At 36.8% G+C, this 22061-nt stretch overlaps 1 protein-coding gene across 1 annotated transcript; it reads right to left on the bottom strand.

The window, feature by feature from the left end:
* Positions 1-1013: 1013 nt before the first annotated feature.
* LOC121414091 (DDB1- and CUL4-associated factor 6-like) lies at positions 1014-21791 on the bottom strand. The gene is made up of 16 exons (XM_041607151.1): positions 21594-21791; positions 17686-17747; positions 16032-16202; positions 15278-15382; positions 14501-14614; positions 12872-13007; positions 11861-12111; positions 10839-10932; positions 8992-9914; positions 6978-7285; positions 5999-6103; positions 5362-5518; positions 3585-3741; positions 2860-2945; positions 2050-2155; positions 1014-1365 (listed from the first exon to the last, which is right to left on the bottom strand). Exons 1-16 carry the CDS (start codon positions 21679-21681, stop codon positions 1313-1315), a joined length of 2916 nt encoding a protein of 971 aa, XP_041463085.1. The 5' UTR covers positions 21682-21791; the 3' UTR covers positions 1014-1312.
* Between the last annotated feature and the right edge of the window lie 270 nt (positions 21792-22061).

Here is a 22061-nt window from a genome sequence, read left to right as displayed (position 1 = left end):
GCTCTTAGAGAAAATTTACTCAATGCATGTCATTCCCTTCTTATTGCATGAGGAAAGTTGTATGATACAATAATGCAATATTTTGTCTTGTAATGTCATAATACACATACCCACACAAAGTACTGTGTCTTCAAACAAGTCTATACACACACAAGGCGATAGTTTGCAAAGTTTGAAAGTATGAGTAACGAGTGTGGGTCATTACATGTACATGTGTTATATTTAATGCCGGAACAACATTTTGAGTATTATCACAGTATTTGATTTATCAAATGGATCCTTGTTTGTTTGGCATGTCATCGTTATCTGAAAACCATGATCTATGATAAAGCTTTACTTATGACCAACCTTCAAAGGACATTGTAAAAATTGCATAATAGGCAAATAATATTGCCTGGTCACATGACTGCTATTGACCAATCGCTTGATGAGTATCTAGTTCACACGTTTTATAACAGCCCATATCTCTAGCAATAGCTACATGTACACGTAGGAGGTTGAATGAAATATTAAGAATACAATCATCACCGAAATTCACTCAGGATGGTTGAATATAACTATCCTGATTAAACAAACTTTCCAATGTGAATTACTTCTAGCAGTTTGCAGCATAAATAGCATATCATGCACTACATGTATATGACACCTAGAGAGATCCTTGTCATTTGATTGGTTGGTTGATAACGATCATTCAGCCCATTTTGCAATGACATCATCAACCGTGCAATTTTAGATCCATTCATCTGGCAATTTGGGATCCATACGATTTTGTCCATTGCATGCGCGCACCCAGACTGCAGGCACCACTCGTGTATGCAGTGCACATGTTGTATGTATGCGACAATCAACAGACCGAGCTCTCACTGCATGAGCATATTTTGCATCGAAATTCATGAATTTCATATGAAAAAGAATCTGTTTTAGGTGTCATATAAACCAAATAATGAAGGTTCTTTTCGTTCATGCAATGGACAGAATACTTCATTAGGTGAAAGATGAAATGATCCATTGCACTTATAAACAACCATCATTTGTATATTATTCAATCCATAGAATAAAATTGAATAAATCATAGAGAAACAGAACAGTCCAACACACATGTGTGATTTTGCAATCTGCATGGCAGTGTAGCATAGAAGAAGAGAAAGGAAGCAGGACCCCTTTCCCCGCAATCAGGTGATGGATACACCTAGCAAGACAAGCAGGACCAGGTCCTAGCATTCAAGTGTTGATTAGACCAGGCACTAGACAGAGGACCTGGTCCAGTCAGTACATTGTTGAACAGACCAAGCATGATGACACTAAATCTGGTCTAATCATCGGAGCTGTCACTGGTAGACCGAGGTTCATTAGATCTGCTGCGGTCTGAAAGATAAAAAGTCATATATCAACAAAAAATACAGCTAAGGCTCTTGTAAATAAATTCTGGTCTAATGAAAGCAATGCAAAACTGGTGGTATGATTTGTTTATCAATGTCACACGTCAAGATAAAGATTTTTAACACATTTTTGCTACCAATCTTTCCTTCCCTCATCCCCACTTTCTCCTCCTCCCCTTCCCTCCTCCTTTGGCAAATCCTCCCTTCATCTCCTCTCCTCCCACTTCTTCTTTGTCTCCTCCTATTTTTCCTCTTCCTCAATTCCCAATTCATCCTTTCTCATCTTCATCTTTCTATTTCCTCTTGGCCTTCCATCCTCCTCCTCACTCTCCTTTCTCCCTAACCATCACATATCTTCCTTTGTTTTCTTCATAAACCTGTCAATATCTTCATCTTCCATTTCTCTCCTCAAAGACCAAGTATTGCTCTTTCTCCTACACCCCCTCTTCTTCTCAACAACTACCAAGTAACCTAATCTCATTCCCTTCCATTATCACTGATGACCATGGAAGATCCAGGCAGGGGCGGAAGGGGCGTTTACCCGCAAGAATCAAACATTCTACATATCAATACATCTACATGTAACTCTAAAAAAACTGTCATCTGCGCCCCATCTATTTTGAAATCCACCACTGCTGATGACAATAATGCATCATGTTGCCATAGTTACCTCCTCTAATATGATTGAGTGATGCTAGCATCCTCAGCATGAATGATGGTGGTACGGTGATGGTATCTCTCGTCTCCTCCAACATCAGTTCATTAATTCTCATCACCTGATATAAAACGTTAAAGAAACATCAATTTCGGTCATGGGAATACATTATTTTTTCTTCAGTATTGAAAATACCTTAAGATACTAGTTTTACAACAAAATTGAGACACACCAGTTTGACCTGTCCCACCATTGACATTCCATTGCCAGCTTCAGGTATTTTCTGGCACTGGGAAACGTGACTTTATGAGGCTATGAATAAAAATACACTAGTCATAAAATTTGATTCCATTATAAGTGATTGGCATCACCTGTTCCTAGATACCAAACTGCCAACCTGAACAGGAACATTTCAGTATTTTAATAGCTGCAACTCTGTACATGTATTTTTTCAGGAAATCAGAAATTTAAAAAATACCATAGGACAATTATACACAAAACTGAATGTTCAGAAAACAGTGTTTTGCATAAAATGATCAGTACTGTTCTCATGTTCAGTTCTAAATAATAAAAAATCAATACTATTTGGAAAAAGTTAAATAGTTCCTACCTCTACAGTCTCTACACAATCTCCTGATTACCATAGAGAACTCTTCCTAGGCAACAGAAGGTTGCTTAGTACATGAAAGTTATAACTAAAGAAAAAAAGAAGCCACATCTGAGCTGTCCTCATTTATTTACTTTTTTAATTTTGAGATTTAAGGTTTTAATACACCAGCAACACTAAAATATCTTTCCAACCAATTAAAAATACAATCAATATACCTCGGCTGAATTCTCAGAGAAGTATGGCTCAGGTGCGATGGGTGCCCATAGCTTCACGTTGTAATCAATACCACTAGTAGCCAGTACTACAATGAATAAAACAGAAATGGACACTTTGGTTAGTTAAACAAAAACAATTAATCATGGAAAAAAAATGGTGTTTTTCTGAAGTTCGCTAGAGGAGGAGGAAAGCTGAAACCGTACGTGAAAGGATAATTGAAACAAAGCAGCTGACCCAGGAAATATACAACATAATTCATTTCTTTTTTTCTCATTCTACCCAAATTTCTTCTATTTCAGAATGCTATTATTGACTTCATCAAAAGCTGCACAAACTATAATGCAATCATAATAATTGTAGAGGATATTTATAAAGTGCATAATAATAGTTCTCCATGTGCTTTCATTCTTTTTATTATTATCGGAAAAAAGCACACAAAATTTTGTTCAGGGCAGAGTTGTTGTGTTTTGGGGGCGTTCAGTCAGCATAAAAAATATTTATACAGTGATAAATGTACTGTACATCTGAGACTTTTATGTCAAATCTGAAATTGATGAGCATTATACAGGCTAAATCAACATTTTTCTTTGGATAATTTAAAAAAGCAAAGAAACAAAAATAAAAGGCAACTATTTTCATCGATGCACATTCTGCCACAGACACTTCTGAGGCACGGATCAACTGTGATAAATAAATATTTCTATTTAGGGCATGAAGAACTTACAGGGATCAACAGGGTGGGGCTGAATGCAGTTCACGACGTGTTTGTCGCCCTCTAGCAGCATTACAAGTTTAGCTGTATATCGATCCCAGATGAATATATGTCCGCAGTCTGATCCACTGACGATGTAGTGATCACCCCAGAAATTGGCCTCCTTAATCTATATAAAACATTTCAATTCAATTTATTTATTAGGTAAAAATCACATGAATAGATATATACATTGTAAAATGTGAGGATCAAACATCCTAGGAAAGCCAGAGGCTTGAAAAGCAGGGGGATCCATGACAAATAGATTACAGTGATACCAATGCAGCAAATAAATTATAGTAGGAATAGAATACATAGGAAATAGCAATTGAAATAATACATGAAACAAGTTACAATATTTGCAATACATGACAAGACAAAACAAAATATATCATATGACTGTTTGTTTAATTTTGGTTTGATTTAAAGGAATCACTTGTAAGTGGCAAGAAGATGTTGTTTAATTTTAGCTTTAAATGAGGTAACGGTGGTCATTCTTTTAAGCATGTTAAGTAGTGGGTCAAGACTGTTCCAAAGTTGAGCCCCTTTGTGCTTAATAGAATTCGTCTGTCGTATTTTTAAGCATGAATATGGCACAAATATATTGTTTCTCTGTCTTCTATTAACACTATGTTTTTTATCAACCGTAAGAAAATAATTATTGAAAATAGCTGGGGGAAGTAATGATAAACAGAGGCCATTACTGGTCAGAACAGGCAAGGTGGAGGTGGCGGCGGAGGAGCTGGTGGTGGTGAAGGAGGTGGAGCTGGACGCTCTTAGGCCAAAAATTTTCCTGAATCACACCAAGGCACTTGCATTATATCCCACCACACAATGTCATTTGGATAGCGAAGTTATCGCAAAGGACTTTGTTTTTGCGTATTGTTCATACTTCATGCTTATGTGTTTTGTGAGGATGATGATTGGTGAAATAAAACATCACACCAGCAACAACAACAAAAAAAGAAATCCAGAAATCAACCACAAGTTTACTCTTGACTAGTCCCGAAAAAATTAGTCAGAATATTTTTGAAACTTTCACTGATTTTTTGCTCTCATGAGGATCACCTTGATATAAGGATGGACTAAATCTTTATTACCTTAAAACTATCAATAATATTTTGCTGAGACAGAGTCAGAGAGGCTCTGTAGCTTATTCAATCAAAAGTAAACTTTATCAAACAATTGATGTTCCGAACTGGAAATCACTACTTATTAACTCTTAACAATGTCAAATTTCAGAATGACACATACCACTGGAAAAGGAGACTACCTTATTCAGAAATAAAAACATATCAATGAGATGCATAATACCAGGGAATAATTTTCCTGGTATCTTGTCACAATTTGCTGCAAATTGTTTGAATGACTGCTGCACAGAGAGTCTTGCATATACTTTTGTGATACCTTAGATGTTGTCTCTTAAAACCTTGCGATGATGCTTGCAGAGCTGCCAAGTAGTACTGGTTTTCAGTATTTAGTACTGAAAAGCGAGAAGAATACTGATAGTTTCATGTAAAATACTGATTTGTAAAGCTTCAGTTGTATGTGTGGTCCTATGGTATTTTATGAAAATACTGATTTCCTCACCGAAATACTGATTTTCAGCTTCAAAAATAGTGAAATGCTCCTTCTCAGGTTGGCAGCTCTGTGCTTGGCACCACTTTTTGTCATAAAAGGGCAAACTGCAATCAATCAATATCGATTGGCAAAATTATTCCTGGTAATACCAATGCAACCATAATTTTACCATTGTTCTTGAATTCCTATGTCCCTTGTAAACCATCTCGATGGACGGGGAGTGGACGTTCTTGATAATCTCTGCTTCTTTCTCCCGTTCTTCTTTCTTCGTCTTGAAGAGCTCCCTCAATCTCATCTCGGCCTCTGACCTCACACGCTGTCTAGGTCTGCTTACACAGAACGAAAAGAGTGATTGCAATTATATAAATAGGGAGGATTGCTATTACCTAATCTACATTTCTAAAGTTCTTAAAACTCCTTAAAACAAATTGCATGATAGAAATGAAGACAAGAATTAAAGTGAACTTAAGCCTCTCACGCAACAAAAACTTTTGAATAACTGTGAAATATGTTTACTAACACTCTACATGCTAAATTAATTCAGGGATATAATGAAGACGAGCTGTTTATATCAAATAGGGGACCACAAATGAAAATAGCTGAAATTGAACAAATTCCTATACTTTTGTACAGAGAAAGTACATAAAAAGCTGGAAATAAGTTAACAATAAAAAAAGTAAACTCTCGCACCCCTGATTATATTTCCTCGAAATGAGAAGAAAATTTAGTCCCATTATAACAGATTGGTTTTCCAAGTTGTACGTATAAGAGCCTAGAGAATATGGTAATATCCATGGGTTACTCACTCAGTAGGAGTATCTAACTGATGTGGTGTTTTCTTCTGTCTTTCTGCTCCCATTAGTTCCAATTCTTCATCACTGTCAGATTCACTACAAGTCATGGACTGGCTGCTACTCACAAGTAGAACACAGAAGGAAAAGAATCAATTAAATAGCTTGGTGGCATTGTAACAAGATATAGATATAAAGTCAGAATTCTACTTTGCTTCAAGCCATGTGGTTGAAGTAAGTCCGAATCGGCTTCAAGTCCCAGCCGATGATGGCGACAGCAGGATTTGGAATTTCATTTGCTTTCATTCCTTCATGGAGGCTCTAAATGGGCTGGAATTTGACTCCACTATTTCATACCACTATTTTTAAGATTTTATAGGTTGGAATGTTCATATTGGAGGCGCGATAGCTCAGTCGGTAGAGCGGGGGATTCGTATTCCGGTGACCAGGGTTCGATTCCCAATCGGTGCGTTAGTGCCCTTTGGTAAGGCATTAATCCTCAGTACCAGGTCCTTCGGAGGGGACCTTAAGCCTTAGGTCCTCTGGTTGCTTGCATACAGGCATTAATGCTCTCTTAGCAATCAGGTAAAAATCACCACCAATCACCAAGACACCAAATATCAAACGCTGTTTAATAATATACAGTTTCTTTGAAAATCCGATTGCAACGGATCGTGTAGTGAGCACCGGGTTTAGTCTCGCATTTCACCTTTGCTGCGCAAGACAAAAACATACATGCAATATGCATCCTTAGTGAAAATCTTATATCAAGAAATACTTTGCTGAGGTGCTGGAAGAATAATGGGAAGTGATTTAATCAGAAACCCTTTCATCTGAAAGAAATACGACTGAAGACTAACAAAATATACTATTTATGAGGTGATGATTACATTATCTATGGTGTGCTCTATCAATCCTACTGGGTACCCATTCACCTCACCTGGGTAGATGGCAGCACAATGTGGATCAATGTCTTGATGAAGGAAATACATACCTTTGTGAAGTTCCTGATTCAGTGCTCTGCATGGAGCTGGTTGAACTTCTGCTCTTCCTCTTCTCCTCCTTCTCATCTTCTTCTCTCCTGTCAACTCTTCTTCTTCCCCCATCACCCTCCATTTGACCCCCCTGACTCCCCTCTTCTCGGTCCCCTCCTTGCTCCTTGGTCTCCTCAGCTTTAGATGATGTCGGTTGAGATTTGTCAGGGCAGGGTTTGGTGTAAGCTTGTACGTTGGGAGGGTTCTCAAGAATGCTCTTCTTCCGTGATCGTGAGTGCTCAAGACTGTCTTGTTTAGTAAGCCTAGGCTAATTGTGGAATATAAATAAATTCCCACAAAATTTTCTAATATGAATACAAAATTCAATAGTTTAACAACAACAACAAGTGGAATGCCTCTGGCCGTCTCACCTGCATCACGCGGTTCAATATAGCAGCAGTGCTGACTTTGCATACTACTCTAACTCGCACAAGATGTTCAGTGATACATGGTTACTCTTATGTCCTCTTTTTATGAACTAGACCAATAAACTTACAGAGATATGATGGTTATTCAACAAAAAACCCCAACATGGCCAAAGTTCATTGACCTTACATGACCTTTGACCTTGATCATGTGACCTGAAACTGGAACAGGATGTTCAGTGATACTTGATTACTCTTATGTACAAGTTTCATGAATCAGATCCATAAACTTTCAAAGTTATGATGGTAATTCAACAGATACACCCAATTCGGCTAAAGTTCATTGACCTTTGACCTTGGACATGTGACCTGAAACACGCACAGGATGTTCAGTGATACTTGGTTACTCTAATGTCCAAGTTTAACGAACTAGACCAATAAACTTTCAAAGTTATGATGGTAATTCAACAGATACCCCCGATTCGGCCAAAGTTCATTGACCCTAAATGACCTTTGACCTTAATCATGAGACCTGAAACTTGCACAAAATGTTCAGTGATGCTTGATTACTATTATGTCCAAGTTTCATGAATCAGGTCCATAAACTTTCAAAGTTATGATGGGAATTCAACAGATATCCCCAATTCGGCCAAAGTTCATTGACCCTAAATGACCTTTGACCTTGATCATGTGACCTGAAACTTGCACAAAATGTTCAGTGATGCTTGATTACTATTATGTCCAAGTTTCATGAATCAGATCCATAAACTTTCAAAGTTATGATGGGAATTCAACAGATATCCCCAATTCGTCCAAAGTTCATTGACCCTAAATGACCTTTGACCTTGGTCATGTGACGTGAAACTCATGCAGGATGTTCATTGATACTTGATTAACCTTATGTCCAAGTTTCATGAACTAGGTCCATATATTTTCTAAGTTATGATGACATTTCAAAAGCTTAACCTCAGGTTAAGATTTCGATGTTGATTCCTCCAACATGGTCTAAGTTCATTGACCCTAAATGACCTTTGACCTTGGTCATGTGACATGCAACTCTAATAGGATGTTCAGTAATACTTGATTAACCTTATGGCCAAGTTTTATTAACTAGGTCCATATACTTTCTAAGTTATGATGTCATTTCAAAAACTTAACCTCAGGTTAAGATTTGATGTTGACGCCGCCGCCGCCGCCGCCACCGCCGCCGCCGTCGCCGTCGGAAAAGCGGCGCCTATAGTCTCACTTTGCTTCGCAGGTGAGACAAAAAGGAAATAATATGCAATTTATCAATAAATGTATACCCCCATGACCCCCCCATATTAATATTGAAAAACCCTCTACCATGAACTAACATCTAGATGACTTTTGCTCTTTAAAGTTGTCTAAAAATACAAAATAATATTGTGTGTTTAATAGTAATCTTTCAAGGTAGTCAATGAATTATTCGAAGAGAAATTGAAAATCACCATGTTTATTTTATCATAATAAAATTATTTGACTCTCAGATATTCTCCAATATATCAGGGAGTCTTTACAGCTCTGCTTAAAGCATCTCTGTATAGGGAAATCCTTGTTGTAAAAAGTGAATGCTCTGTCAACTTCTTACCATAGGGTTCCTGTCTTCCATCCTCTCACCAAGAGCAAAGATGCCTTTCTTCTCTTCTTCCTCGTTCTTCTTTTCATCCTGTTTTCTTCTTTCTTTTTCTGACTTTTGCGTTTCCACATACGACTTTGCCTCTCTGCCTTTTCCATCTGAACCTTTCTGAGATCTATTTTCTAGACTATCTGTAGGACCCCCTCTCGATTTCAGCCCTTTCCTCCAACTTTCTGGCCCTTCCTCATCTTTTCGTCTAGTAGCTGCCTCCGGAACGCTTTGTGCTCTTTGGTTTTTCCTTTTTGAGTCATTTTGTCCTTCATCTTCTCTATGATGAACTCTTCTGTCCATCTCCTTCCCTCTCTCCTTCTTTATTGCACTATCCATTGCACCAAGTGATTCCTTCCGAGTCTTCTCTTCCTTCGCTTCATCAACCTCTGGCATCCTCCCGGACTGCCTTTGCATCTTTGAATCAGCTTCAGGAACAACGTCCTGTGTTCTTGACGAGTCTCTTGCTCCAGATGGCCCAACCTTTTCCTCAAACTTTTCATGCCTTTTATTGGGCTGAGCTTGTGAACATGATGCTTCGGTTGTCACTGGTTCAGCAGCTGAAGTTGAAGGTGATGTCGAAGCTGTTGCTGTAGTTGACACTGTTGTTGAAGCTGTCGCTGACGCTACCATTGTAGTTGATTTTGTTGTCAAACCTGTTGCCAAAGCTGCTGCTGTCGTTGACACTGTTGTTGAAGCTGTCGCTGATGCTACCCCTGTACTTGACTGTGTTGCTGATGTGGCTGTAGAAGAGGATGAGAAGGAAGAGCCTATGACACCCGGCTGACCAGATCTGACAGGCCTTCGAGGTGAAGAAGATGATTCTTCCAGCCAGCGGGACAGCATCTCAGACATCCTCTGGACCATCGTTGATCTTGGTCGCTCACCTACCATGATACAGACATAATGAAGGCAAAACAAACCCTCATAAATATTATGGCTACAGGTTTCAGTTTATCTATTTTTTAAATTTCAGTATAATTGATTGGGTATTGCAATCACTTAGTGAATACAACAATATTCTACCTACATAATAAAAAATCCTTGCAAACTCACAATTACTGTTTCCAACCTACCAACAAAAGGTGTTCTCTTTTAAATACAATTAAGAGGGAAGTCTACCAAATAGATGTTTTGTATTTTTCTCATAATGTGAAACAAACTAGTTTCATTGCTCACTGAATACTGTAACTGACAATTAAGGGGGAAAGTCTACCATATAGATGTTTTTTATTTTTTCTAATGTGAAACATATTATTTTCATTGCTCAATGAATACTATACATGCATGTGGAACCACCATTGTTTTATTTGATTTAATCAAGAGGGTAGTATTGTCAAATCTGTAAAAGTTGAAATAATCTACATTTCATATAATAACAAACAAAGGAAAAAGTGAAACTGTCACATCATTGGCTCCCTCATATTTTACATTTCTGTGTTGTGCATTTTACAGTTTTGAGAAAATAAGCAATGCTGTGTTAACTTATTCATTTTACAGTAAATCTGATTTTTATGTCATTTTCAGCAATGTGCTTGACTTCTTGCATAATTTCTTTTTTTTTTTAAATTAAGTTTCTTTTAATTCTTAAATTTCCAACTTTTCATTTTTTCAATTCATTTCTTATTTTAGTTCAATTATTCTTTTTAATCATTTCACCTTATCTTATTTTCTTTTAATTTTTTTAATTTTATTTATCATTAGTATTAATATCAATATTTTTTGTTGGGGGGGGGGCAATTCCCATTCCAATATAAAGTAAACAAAATAGCTGTTGAACATTCCAATATTATAATGAGATTTGTTTATACCTTCTGGCTGCTCACTCCTAGGCCGAGCTCTAGGCCCCGTATCCGACCAGTCTCCCCTCAATCGTAATCTCTTCACTGGATTACCAGCTGCAAGCTTGATATCAAAACATATGAACATCAAAGACATTGGGTGATTTCAAGTTTAGTGTTGGTCCAGGTGTTGAAAATACAATTTAGGCCGTCTTTTCTCGTTGGAAAGCCAAATCTGAGTTTCCCAAAATGATAGAAAACTCATTATGATTGAAAGCTCAAAACCTAGTTGAATTTGTGTCAAAATTGACTTTGCACTATTAAACACTGAGGGGTCAACACCAAACTTTAAATCACCCATTGTATCTTGACTTTAAGTGCTTGTATCAACTAGAATGAGGATAGTCAAAGGCATTTTCATATCCTTTCAAAATTTTGAACATTTCATCAAAATAAGATATAAACTAAGAAAGATTGATTTTTCTCTATTTATTTCATGTAAGTCAACATTTTTCTGGGGTGGATTTGACCTTAAGACTGATGTAATTACACATATTTACATGACTCAAAGAAAGTGTTTGCAATCTAATACTCACTAAAGAAGTCATATGGATAATAATCATCAGTGACAGTACAAGTATAAGAGTTCCCTATGAAAAACACAACATTGTTTTGACCTTTTTTGTAGCTGAGTGTGAATAATGCTAAATAAAATGTGATTTTTTTCTTCAATGAATGATATAGGTCTTCATAAAATCATTGTCTTCTTAGAGTCATGACTGGAAAAAAAAATATTTCTTATGACCAGTCATGACAAGTCATAAGGTTATTGCATGGTTGGAAAAATAAATGTCAGGGGGGGGTGTTTCTTGAACCAAATACTCAGTGGTTTTCACCAACTGCACAAATCCACGCATCTGATTGGATAAAAGCAAATAAAGTCAGTGAAAACCACAGACAAAACTTTTCATGAAACAGTCCCCTGGTCAAATGCGCATTCTCGATATATCAATCATGATCCGCTTCATCCTTGATGTCATACTGAACCTTACCTCATCATTATCATCTTCATCAGCTTCTAGCACATCGGTTGCAGCGTCTTCCGCCCCGCAGGTTGCTTCATGGTGATCCTTGTAGCGTGCATTGGTACCAAACAGGTAGATATAATCTGAAGAATAGCTAACCAGCATGTCTTGACCGTTGGCAGAGTAGGACAGAGAGGTAGGTCGGGTGTACTTGTTCTGCAGGTGCGGCGGACAAAAGCGGCACAGGATACCCTGCATACCACGCCCTACGTGGTTCCCTGTACAATAGAATCATGTTATTACTGGTATCAGCAAAAACACTATCATGCTTGTGATGTCATAATGGAAAGCGGGTGATGGCTGTGCAATCCAATGAAATTTGAGGTGGTCTTTCAAACAGTTGTTTTTTCTACTGACAATTTGTACTGCACCTTTCATTAGCTTTGGATATGTTGGTACCCTTTAAAAAAAAATCCCAGTTGTCCTGTAATATAATTATGTGCCCTGTAGAAGCAGCCTTGCCCTTAAATCTAATTGAATGTACAACATAATCTGGAATTCAACTCTGCCAATTCAAAATTCTTGGGAACACAATATTTTCACTTCAAAATTTGGCTTACCAGAAGTAAACAACCCATATTTTGCATAACGTGACCTGAAAACTTACTCAGGGACTTTTTAGTCTATGGAAAGTCGACTACATAATGAACTGTATACAGCAGAAATTGTAACCTCAAAAACACAAAAAGAATGAACATTTTGAGTTTGGTACCAAGCCGAATCCAATTTGAAAATTTAAGCAATTATCTAATCTCGGGAAGGTTGTCTTTAATAAGGTTGGCATAATTAAGTGCATACAACAGACATTGCACACACACACACAGACACACACAATGAGCTGATATTGATTCCCACGAGAGAATACATGGTGTACAGTAAAACCACTACAATCTTCTTCTTCACCATGCAAACCTCTAGGGCCTGTATTCCTGGTTTAGCTAAACCCTAGTCTAAGTGTGGTTTCAGCTGATAATGTACCTGAGAGTTTGGTGCCTAACATCCTCCGATCAAAGATTCTGATCGAGCTATCGGAGCAACCAACGGCAAGCTGGTAAGGTAGGACAGGATTCACGCAGATGCCTGTCACAGCCCGACGACAATTGATCATGACATCCTGTAAATAATAATAATTCAACATTCATATAGCGGCTATTCAAATTTCTAACCCTAAGTGATTTACATTACACAATCTAAAACTTAATGGATTATATTAACTAACTAAACTCCATTACTTATTAAACATAACTTATAAACTACCTTAAATAATATAACTACCAATTTAACTATCAACAAAATAACTGTAAAAATCAGATTGGTTACTATTTGCGGAAGAGATGTGTCCTAAGTGCTATTTCAAAGGAACTGAGAGAGGAATGAGATCTTAAGCTACGAGGAGGAGAGCCACAACGGAAAAGGCTCTGCCACCATGCACAGGAGATGTTGCCTTGGGTAGGACCAACAGATTCTTGTCAGATGACTGAAGTAACCTTAAAAGGTTGGAAAGGGTTGATCATGCTCAAGACGCATGAGGGTACTTTCCTTGAATGCTCTTAAATGTTTTAACAAATATTTTTAAGAACATGGGGGAATCAAGATTGAGATGTCATATCAGAAAATGTAGCCTATAAAGAGCAGTTAATGCTGCAGTCAGTCAAATCAAAGAAACCGACTCCAAACCAACTGATGATATCCCATTTGAAATCACATACTAAATAAATGATTGTCCGGGCCCTGTTTCATAAATACTTACTCAATTGTAACTATGCCATGATTGTTATTGGCTGCTGACCCCTGTTACCATGATAGTTGTCATAATGACAGAAGCTACAATAGTAGTAACTCTTTATGAAACAGGCCCCAGGATCCCATTTCATTACAAATTGTTACAATAACAAATGCACCATTTCAACAACAAAATATGGTATCAGCCAATCAGATTGAAAGATTTCAGTAGCTTTTGACTGTTATTGTAAATTTGTTATTACAACGGATTATATGCAACAGGCCCCTGGAATATGTTTCATAGGTGTGAGTGTGGCATAGCGGGGGAAGAAAATAAAGTAGGTCTTTAAAATCTCTTCTATAATCCGTGATAGGATACATGAATCCCACAAGATATAAACGATTTTTCATTTGTGTATTTGTAGAAGTTTTTTTTTATACATTTCATGACTCTATCACTTTCTTCTCTCTCCTGTTCAGAGTCACTGATGTATAAGTATGAATACAGAGGATGGCTGTATGAGTTTCTAAATTCTATGACCCTTTGTACTTAATTTTTCTCTTTTTACGACCAAACAAGATGCTATTAAGCCAATCATCATTCTAAAAGAATATCTGGAGATGAGAAATCAACAGCACAAAATTGCGTGTGTTATATTTTATGGCTGTGAGAGAAAGAACAATAACCATATTTCTACAACTTCTCAAATTGAAATGCTGCAACAGCAAATGCACATCCTGCATCAACTTCAAAATTGTCTACGATCATCCATGTTTTGGTAAATTTCAGCTTTCATTCCTCAGGTTTTCCCCAGGTTTTACCAAGTTCATTTTTAAAAAAGATATAACATATCAATTCTTAAACATGCATTTTAAAGCTTATACCTCTTTGCACTCTTCTTTTGAACAGCTAGTCTTGATTCGTAGATCATACCATCTAACATTCCCATCTTCACCACATGACATGAATGTATTGGGGTCAGAGGGCAAGGTCACAACCTGGGGTTAAAAAAACATTAAAAAAAGCATTGTTACTCTTATCAGATACAGTTACTAATTAGCTAAAGCAGTTAAAATAGCCAGACCCCACAGGACAGAATGATAGCAAATATGGCCAGCTGGCATTCTGCAAGGTTGGGCAAGTAAATGTTTGATTGCCCTATGACAAACATAAGTAACCAAAAAACCAACCCACAAGATCTGGAGAGCATTTCACTAATACTGTCCAGTACAACATACACTTTGTAAGTTAAAAATATCAGACAAGTCCTTTCATGAAAAGCTCCCCTGACCTCCCAAGCAGAATAGATGGAGCCAATCATATACCCACTTAGCTGCCAACATTTTTAGACCAGAAACGACAATGAATTAGGTAAAAAGTAGGAATCTTCACAGAAGCTGAATACTTTAACACTTTTGATTTTTTGTTGGGGAATCTTTAGAAAATCATGCATTTCAGGAGGTAAAAATTGCCAATTATTCTTCCAACGTAATAATAGTTGGCGCCATGTATCAAGGCTCTTCGCAGTGACATCCCTAAACACAAGCACTGTTTGCTATATGAATTATCTTTCTTTTTAATAGAAAAACTAAGATACATGTAAAGATATAGTAAAAGCTTATTTGACAAAATGGTGGGGGGTTTCATGAGTCCTAACTTACTTCGTATGCTGTTCCGTAATGGCAGTTGAAGGAGTTTTGCCCATACATGTCTGGATTATCCAGATCACTGAACATTATACAGCCATCTCCGGAACAAGAAACCACCTGAACAAAATATAAAAGGCAAACAAATTAGAGGATTTTTGAAATCTTATTTTTGAACCTGCCAACGTGAGTAAAGCTGCTCTTTTACATGAGTAAAATTGCCAGGAACAATAACTGCCATCAACATGAGAATAACTATGTTGTCAACAGCAGGGCCCTGCCTTACAAAGAGTTACAATTGATCCAATCAACCGTAACTCTTAGAAATCTGCAAGTGTCATAATATTTTCTACAGGATTTTTGCAAAATGTCCTTTGTAAACACACCAAACTGTCAAGAAATCAATTAATTTATGGTCATACATTCATACACTGTATCTAGAATTTTTTTAAAACAAACATGAATTTTTGATGTTGACTTTGATGGCTTTCCATAGTTGAGATTGATTGGATCAATCGTAACTCTTTGTAAGACGGGCCCCAGGGTGAACTTCCCCTGAACAAAATATAAAAGGTATAAAACAAATTTGAGGATTTTAAACTTTTATATTTGGAACTGCCAACATGAGTATAGATGTCAACAACGAGAATAACCAAGTTATCAGGATGACCTTTCCCTGGACTGTATCTGTAGTAAGTCCTAAAAGTAATTTTCCCCATTTCCAATCACATTTTTCACCTCTCTCTCCATCTTGTTTATTTCCACCTACCTGCCTATCGTTTGAAAAGGGTAGGAACTTTGCACTGAAGATGTTTGACCTATGACCCGACGGGATGGATGCCTGTACTTGCTTGGTGTATGGGTTTGTAAAACAGAGCTTTTTATCATCTGATCCAGACAAAAGGAGACTACCTCGGTCATTCCATGATATCGTGTTGACCTGGGGAGCAAGGAATAAAGGAGAATTGGTAAATTAGGGGAAACCATATCCGGTATGTCAGTTCTTCTTTCTGCCCCATTTTTTGAATCACTGTTTATCAATATTTTAAATGCTTAAACTTTTTTCATCACTATATTTTTCATTTTGTACTTATTTTGAATGATTCAAATCTTGTAGATATGAGATTATGTTGATTTATTTCAAGAAAACATACAAAAAGGAAAAAAAGTTTTACAAAGTAGGACAAGATAATGACATGGAGCCTTAAATCTCTACACAGTGTATTAAGAGCAATGTCACTCTTACAATGGGGACATAACAACAAAAATGGGAAAACAGTAAAAAGAGCGACAACAATCTCCCTAACCGGCGGAAGAGGCATCAAGGCCAGTCAAAAGGGCATCCATTACAAACATGCAGTTTACAGTGCAAACCCTCCACTTGAGTTAAGAGGTCTGAATCTATGACTTGAGCACTGGAGGGCCTCTGACATTTGAAACAGCAATGTGCTAGTCTTGTGTAAAGACCCACATGTTGATCAAAGTGACAATCGGGTTCTGGGCCTGCAGACTCGGCAACCATGGCCAGAGGCTTTAATGGCCTTTGATTGAGTTAAGAGCTGGCATGAATTAAAATTAAAGGGGAAGTTCACCCTGAAGAAAACTTTGTTGTAAAAATAGCAGAATATTGGTGAAGGTTTGAGGAAAATCCGCTAAGGGGTAAGAAAGTTATTAGAGTTCAAAATTTAGGATTTGTGACGTCATAAACGAGCAGCTGCCCCATGTGTTATGTAATATAAAATGTATGAATTTCAAATTTTGTATGGTTCCTGATAACTTAATTTTGTTTTCTTTTCATGATCGGGTGTGAAATAATTTGTCTATTGACATACAAAAGTTACAGTGAAAACCATTTTCAATTTTCTGAGAAAATGACATTTCATTGATTTTTTACCATTCGCTATGTAGGAATGCTGCTCGCATATGACGTCACAAATCAAATAATTGAAATTCTAATAACTTTTTAATTATTTGATGAATTTTTCTCAAACCTTCGGCAATATTTTTAATTCTTTTTTCTGCTATTTTTACAATAAACTTTTTGTCAGGGTGAACTTCCCCTTTAAAGGACAATGAATTTTGAGATAAAAGAGCAAATTGAAAGACAGGGAACAAGAAAAATGAGGATGAATAAAAAAAAATGAAGAAAAGTGGCACAAGAGAAAAATACAGATGAATAACGATAATTCTTAATAATGCAATCCAATTAATGAAGATAAATTTCATCTATTTTATCTCAATCTACTTTTTTTTCTCTCATTTTCATTGCCATCTGACTTATTGGAGGAAATCAAATTCTTATTAAAATCAAACCTATGCAATTTTATCAAGATATACATTATATTATTACCCATAAGTTACTCTCCATCCTAAAGATATTCTCTTTTGGGAAGTAATGTGATCACAATACAAAATAGACTTACACATCCCCTATGTACATCAAGTGTTGTATCAAGCTTCATTCGTTGTACAAAGTCCTTACTGCCTGTAATAGGATGAACAAAACATTTTTAGAAAATTATTCAAAACTTTGCCACATGTAAACATAAACACCAATCAAGCATTAAGAACAATTCACACACAAAATATGGAAGTGCATTACAGTAGTGCATTATTTCAGCTTAAACTCTCTCATTATTTAACTTTAAATGCTGACAGCATCTCATTTTGTAGTTGTAGGTTTTGACATGCAGATCGACAACAGTCAGTCGGCAGGTCCTCAAAAAGTGAAATAGAAACATCTGAATATAAAACCATTAAGTGCAAGTATAAACATAGAGACATACTGTTCTCTCTAGCTAATGTACATTCTATCAATGTTAATTTACTGTATATCCCATGATGTTCATACTTTACTTTAGATATCAAGGTTAATTTGCTGGATCTATCGAGGGTCCGAGCTCAGACCAAACCCGGTACCTCGCGCATATCGCATCTGCATGCGATGTTTTTGAAATCGGCGGCGAATTATTTATATGTGTGAGGAACTTCATGTTGGCTTTAAATCACCAATTTTGAGACTGATAGAAGCATGGAAAAGAGGTGGAACTTTGTGTAAAGTAAGAATATTAGTTTTAATTGTTTTTAAAGATTGTGATGTTGCATGAATTTCATATTCCCCCCCCCCATAAGATCCCACCTTTGTCACTCGGAATATCAGATCGAGTTCACGGTCTCGAAGTTTGGGTAGGTGGAGAGTAGTGTAGCGGTAGTGAAGTGGAGTGGAGCCTGCATGAACTTCGCTCGAGGTACATCCGAACATGCTGAAGACGTGACCAGGGCTCGGACCTCTGGCTTTGCATTAATTTGTAACTTCCCCACATAACTTGGATTACAGGCACACACCACAACGTTCTCTGTTGTATCTCTATGTGTGGCAAAATAAGGGTGGCAATGTTTGGCTTATTTTCTCTCTTTCTTTGGGACAAATGCTTGATTTGTTTTTACACTGGCAGTTTTCATTACACCTATTCATCATACAACTTGGCTCTGACTTAAGTAAATTTGATTCTTTAAATTATCATTTTCTTAATTTAAAATAGAGGTTGAAAATTAAAATTTTTCTTGCCATACATAATTTCCATCAATAGAGGGCGTACGCAAAAATATGCCCAAAATTCAAGTTTTTGAGCGCTCTGGTGAATACAAAAAGTACTTTTTCAGTAACAGAGTTGTAGATGTGTGGAATAGTCTTCCTGACAGTGTTGTTTCAGCCTCTTCAGTCAACTCCTTCAAAATTTGTCTAAATAGGCACTGGTCAAGGAATTATGATTTGCTCTAGTATAAGCCAGTGTAGGCAGTATTGTCTTTGTTTTTTTTTCCACGGTTTCTAGCATATACATGTATAGACCAAAAGCTTCAGTCTCTGTATTTTTGTTGTTCCACTGAACTACGTTGGCTCCACTCACCATACATAGACTGAAAAGCTGCGGGGTGAACTAGCATCTTATAGATCGCGATTTAAAACTGTTTTTTGAGCGAAATTTACAGTTTAATTATAAGGGAAATATAAATAACTAAAGTAATTGCATACCTTGGACCTGAGTTATTAAAAAAATCCACTGGATGATTGAGAAATCTGCATCTAAGACATTTTCTCCCGACCTTAACGGTTTTCCCTGCAAGTTGCAATCTTGTATGACGTCATTATCGTTAATGTCTCAATATATCGCGATTATAACTATCATCGTTTGTCTTCGTGAGTGTATCGTATCGTAGTTGTATGTGTAGGTGTGCTGGTGGAATGCAATATCGATATCACATTCGTAAATTGTTGACGCCCTCTCCGTTCATTTGTAAATATTTCATACTTTGGCTGCCATATTGACCTGTTTTCCTGTGTCGTACCCAACTAAACATCGGTAAACTATAATTTTCATGCATTTTCATCTATATCGTTCAAAGTATTTTAAAATTGAATAATTAAATATTTTTAATTTGTAGTTTACATATCCTTAGATCAGGGTGACCAGATTTCACAAAATGAAATACAGGACAATATACAAAATTGAAGCCCACACACAGTGTTAGACTTGTGAAAAATATAAAGAATTGGAAGGGAGGGTGAATAAAAGAATGAAGGAGAGAAAGAAAAGAGATGAATTGAGAAGGACAGAAAATGAAGATTTTTTTTTAATAACAGAAAGTTAAAATAAAAGAAAGATGAAAGAAAGAATAGAGATAAAAAAAAGTTTCCGTCATTCTTTGAAATGAATATAGAAAGAAAGAAAAAGAATGGAATGGAAGATGGATAAATATGTGAAAGAAAAAATAAAGAGAATCAAAGGGAAAATTTGAAAGTAAGAAAAATGAGGAGGAAAGAATGAAGGAAAGAAATATGTATCCTTCATTCTTTGAGAGAAAGAAAAACAGGGAGAGAGGGAGGGAGGGAGGAAGGAAGTAAGGAAAGAAAGAAAGAAGGAAAGAAAGAAAGAGGGAAAATAATTAAAAGGAAAAAATGAAATAAAGTAAGGAAGAAAGAGGGAGGGGAGAATGAAGGGAGGAGAGAACGAAAACTTAAAATAATGGAAGAGAAAATAATGGAAGCAGAGAAAGAACGAAAAGAAACAGGAGAGGAAGAGAAGGAAGCCAATGAAATTTGAAGGAAAGAAAGAATGAAGGAAATAAAAAAGGAATTTTGATAAAGAAGGAAAGTCAGAGAAAAGAAATAGAGAAAAAAATGTTCAGGAAAGAAAGATAGGAAATAAAGACAGATGGAACAAAAAGGACAAACAGGAAGGATAGGGTAGAAAAGAAAGAAAGAGGACAAAAGTTCAAACTTCAAGCAAACAAACAAAAATTCAATCATCTAACAAAATCACTATGTTATTTGATGTTATTTTTTAATGTATTTAAAAAAAATCAAAAAGTAAATTGTTTTAGAAAATCACTGCAGAACTTGCAAAACTTTACAGTTATCTATTTAATTGTTGTTTCTGCTCCGTCATCTGTTGGTTATTTAATGAAAATTCTTCACTTTTAAATGTATTAACTACATTTGTTCAATATTCTGAAATACGGGACAAATAGGCGTCCCGGGAAGGGTTTGTCGGGACGCCGGGACGAAGGAGCAAAATAAGGGACAATCCCGGGAAATACGGGACGTCTGGTCACCGTGCCTTAGATTGTAACCTCGATGTGCATGATGTGTAATATAGAACCTCAAACTTTGGACTCTGGTCAGACAAAGGTGCTGGTGTTATAACAAATGGGAGCCCACACGGACACTTTACCGTCGGTGAATTGGGATTACAGTAAAATGTCAGAAATTGTTGAATAAATTCCCAGAAACTACGGTTATTCCTGTCTAATAAATGTACACATGTCGTGTTAAGTCATGTAAGTACCGGTATATATACGGTACTTAATAGTAAATACCATGGATACTGTACTACCACCAGAGAAGATACTACGATCGATGAACAGGCACTCAACTCAAGCCTACCGCATCGTGGACTTAAAGTAAAGTAAGTAGTAAAAATTATTCCCAGGCCAAGTCAAGCATGTTATTGTCAAGCAAGGCTAAATCAAATGTCCATGAAAATAAATTGCAAAAAAAGTGTAGGGCCTAAGGCTAAGCTCAGGAAATAAGTAATTTTGGTCACAAAAGTAATGTTTTAATGATTTTTTGAAGTGTGTGCTCTGTACAGCATTGGCATACCATAGTCCTACCTGTAGATTCCCCAAAGACAGGATGGTTGCAATGGACAAGTGAACAATGGCATGCATTGCCAAAAAAAATGCGATGTTTTTGCGATGGAAACGCCAACACCGTATCCAATACGTGGGACACAGCGACGAAAAAGGTATCGATGGTAATGTAATTTCTTACCAAACACAGCCTCACGGATAGACCTTTCATCCCTGAAACTCAATGTCCTTCGGCCAGTTATTATTGGGAAGCTGGTATTTCGATCCATTTTGTCTCAATAATAATGGAAAGATATGCATTTCATAATCATTTTCGTTGGTATCGTTCATCACTTGCCAAGCTCGGAGTTTGAGTAGTCTGTAGACACCTAGACCCATTGTGGTTTTGCATATAAATATATTGATGAGTCTGAAACAGTAATAGGCTAGCCCGGGGGGGGGGGGCACTTCCATTCACAAGTGGATACCATGCGCGACCATGGGGTCTCGAAAAGCACCCTAAACACGTAATTTCCATATTCTGAAAATGCACCCCTTAACGAGTATTGGCGTGTGAAACCCTACCCTTAACAAGTATTGGAAACAAAACGATATACGGTACTCTTGGCAAATATTCCCTGAAAGACCAGTGTTGAATGCCCCTAAACTA

Source organism: Lytechinus variegatus, chromosome 4 (genome assembly GCF_018143015.1).
Source record: "Lytechinus variegatus isolate NC3 chromosome 4, Lvar_3.0, whole genome shotgun sequence".
In the NCBI taxonomy this organism is placed as follows: domain Eukaryota; kingdom Metazoa; phylum Echinodermata; class Echinoidea; order Temnopleuroida; family Toxopneustidae; genus Lytechinus; species Lytechinus variegatus.
This window is presented reverse-complemented; position numbering and strand designations above follow the sequence as displayed.

Coding starts and splice junctions, on each gene's coding strand:
- LOC121414091 (XM_041607151.1), bottom strand. CDS start 21,681: ATGGATCGAAATACCAGCTTCCCAATAATAACTGGCCGAAGGACATTG. Junction 6,104..6,977: donor GAATCAGGAACTTCACAAAG/GTATGTATTTCC, acceptor ACTTGTGAGTAG/CAGCCAGTCCATGACTTGTA. Junction 5,519..5,998: donor CAGTTAGATACTCCTACTGA/GTGAGTAACCCA, acceptor CTGTGTAAGCAG/ACCTAGACAGCGTGTGAGGT.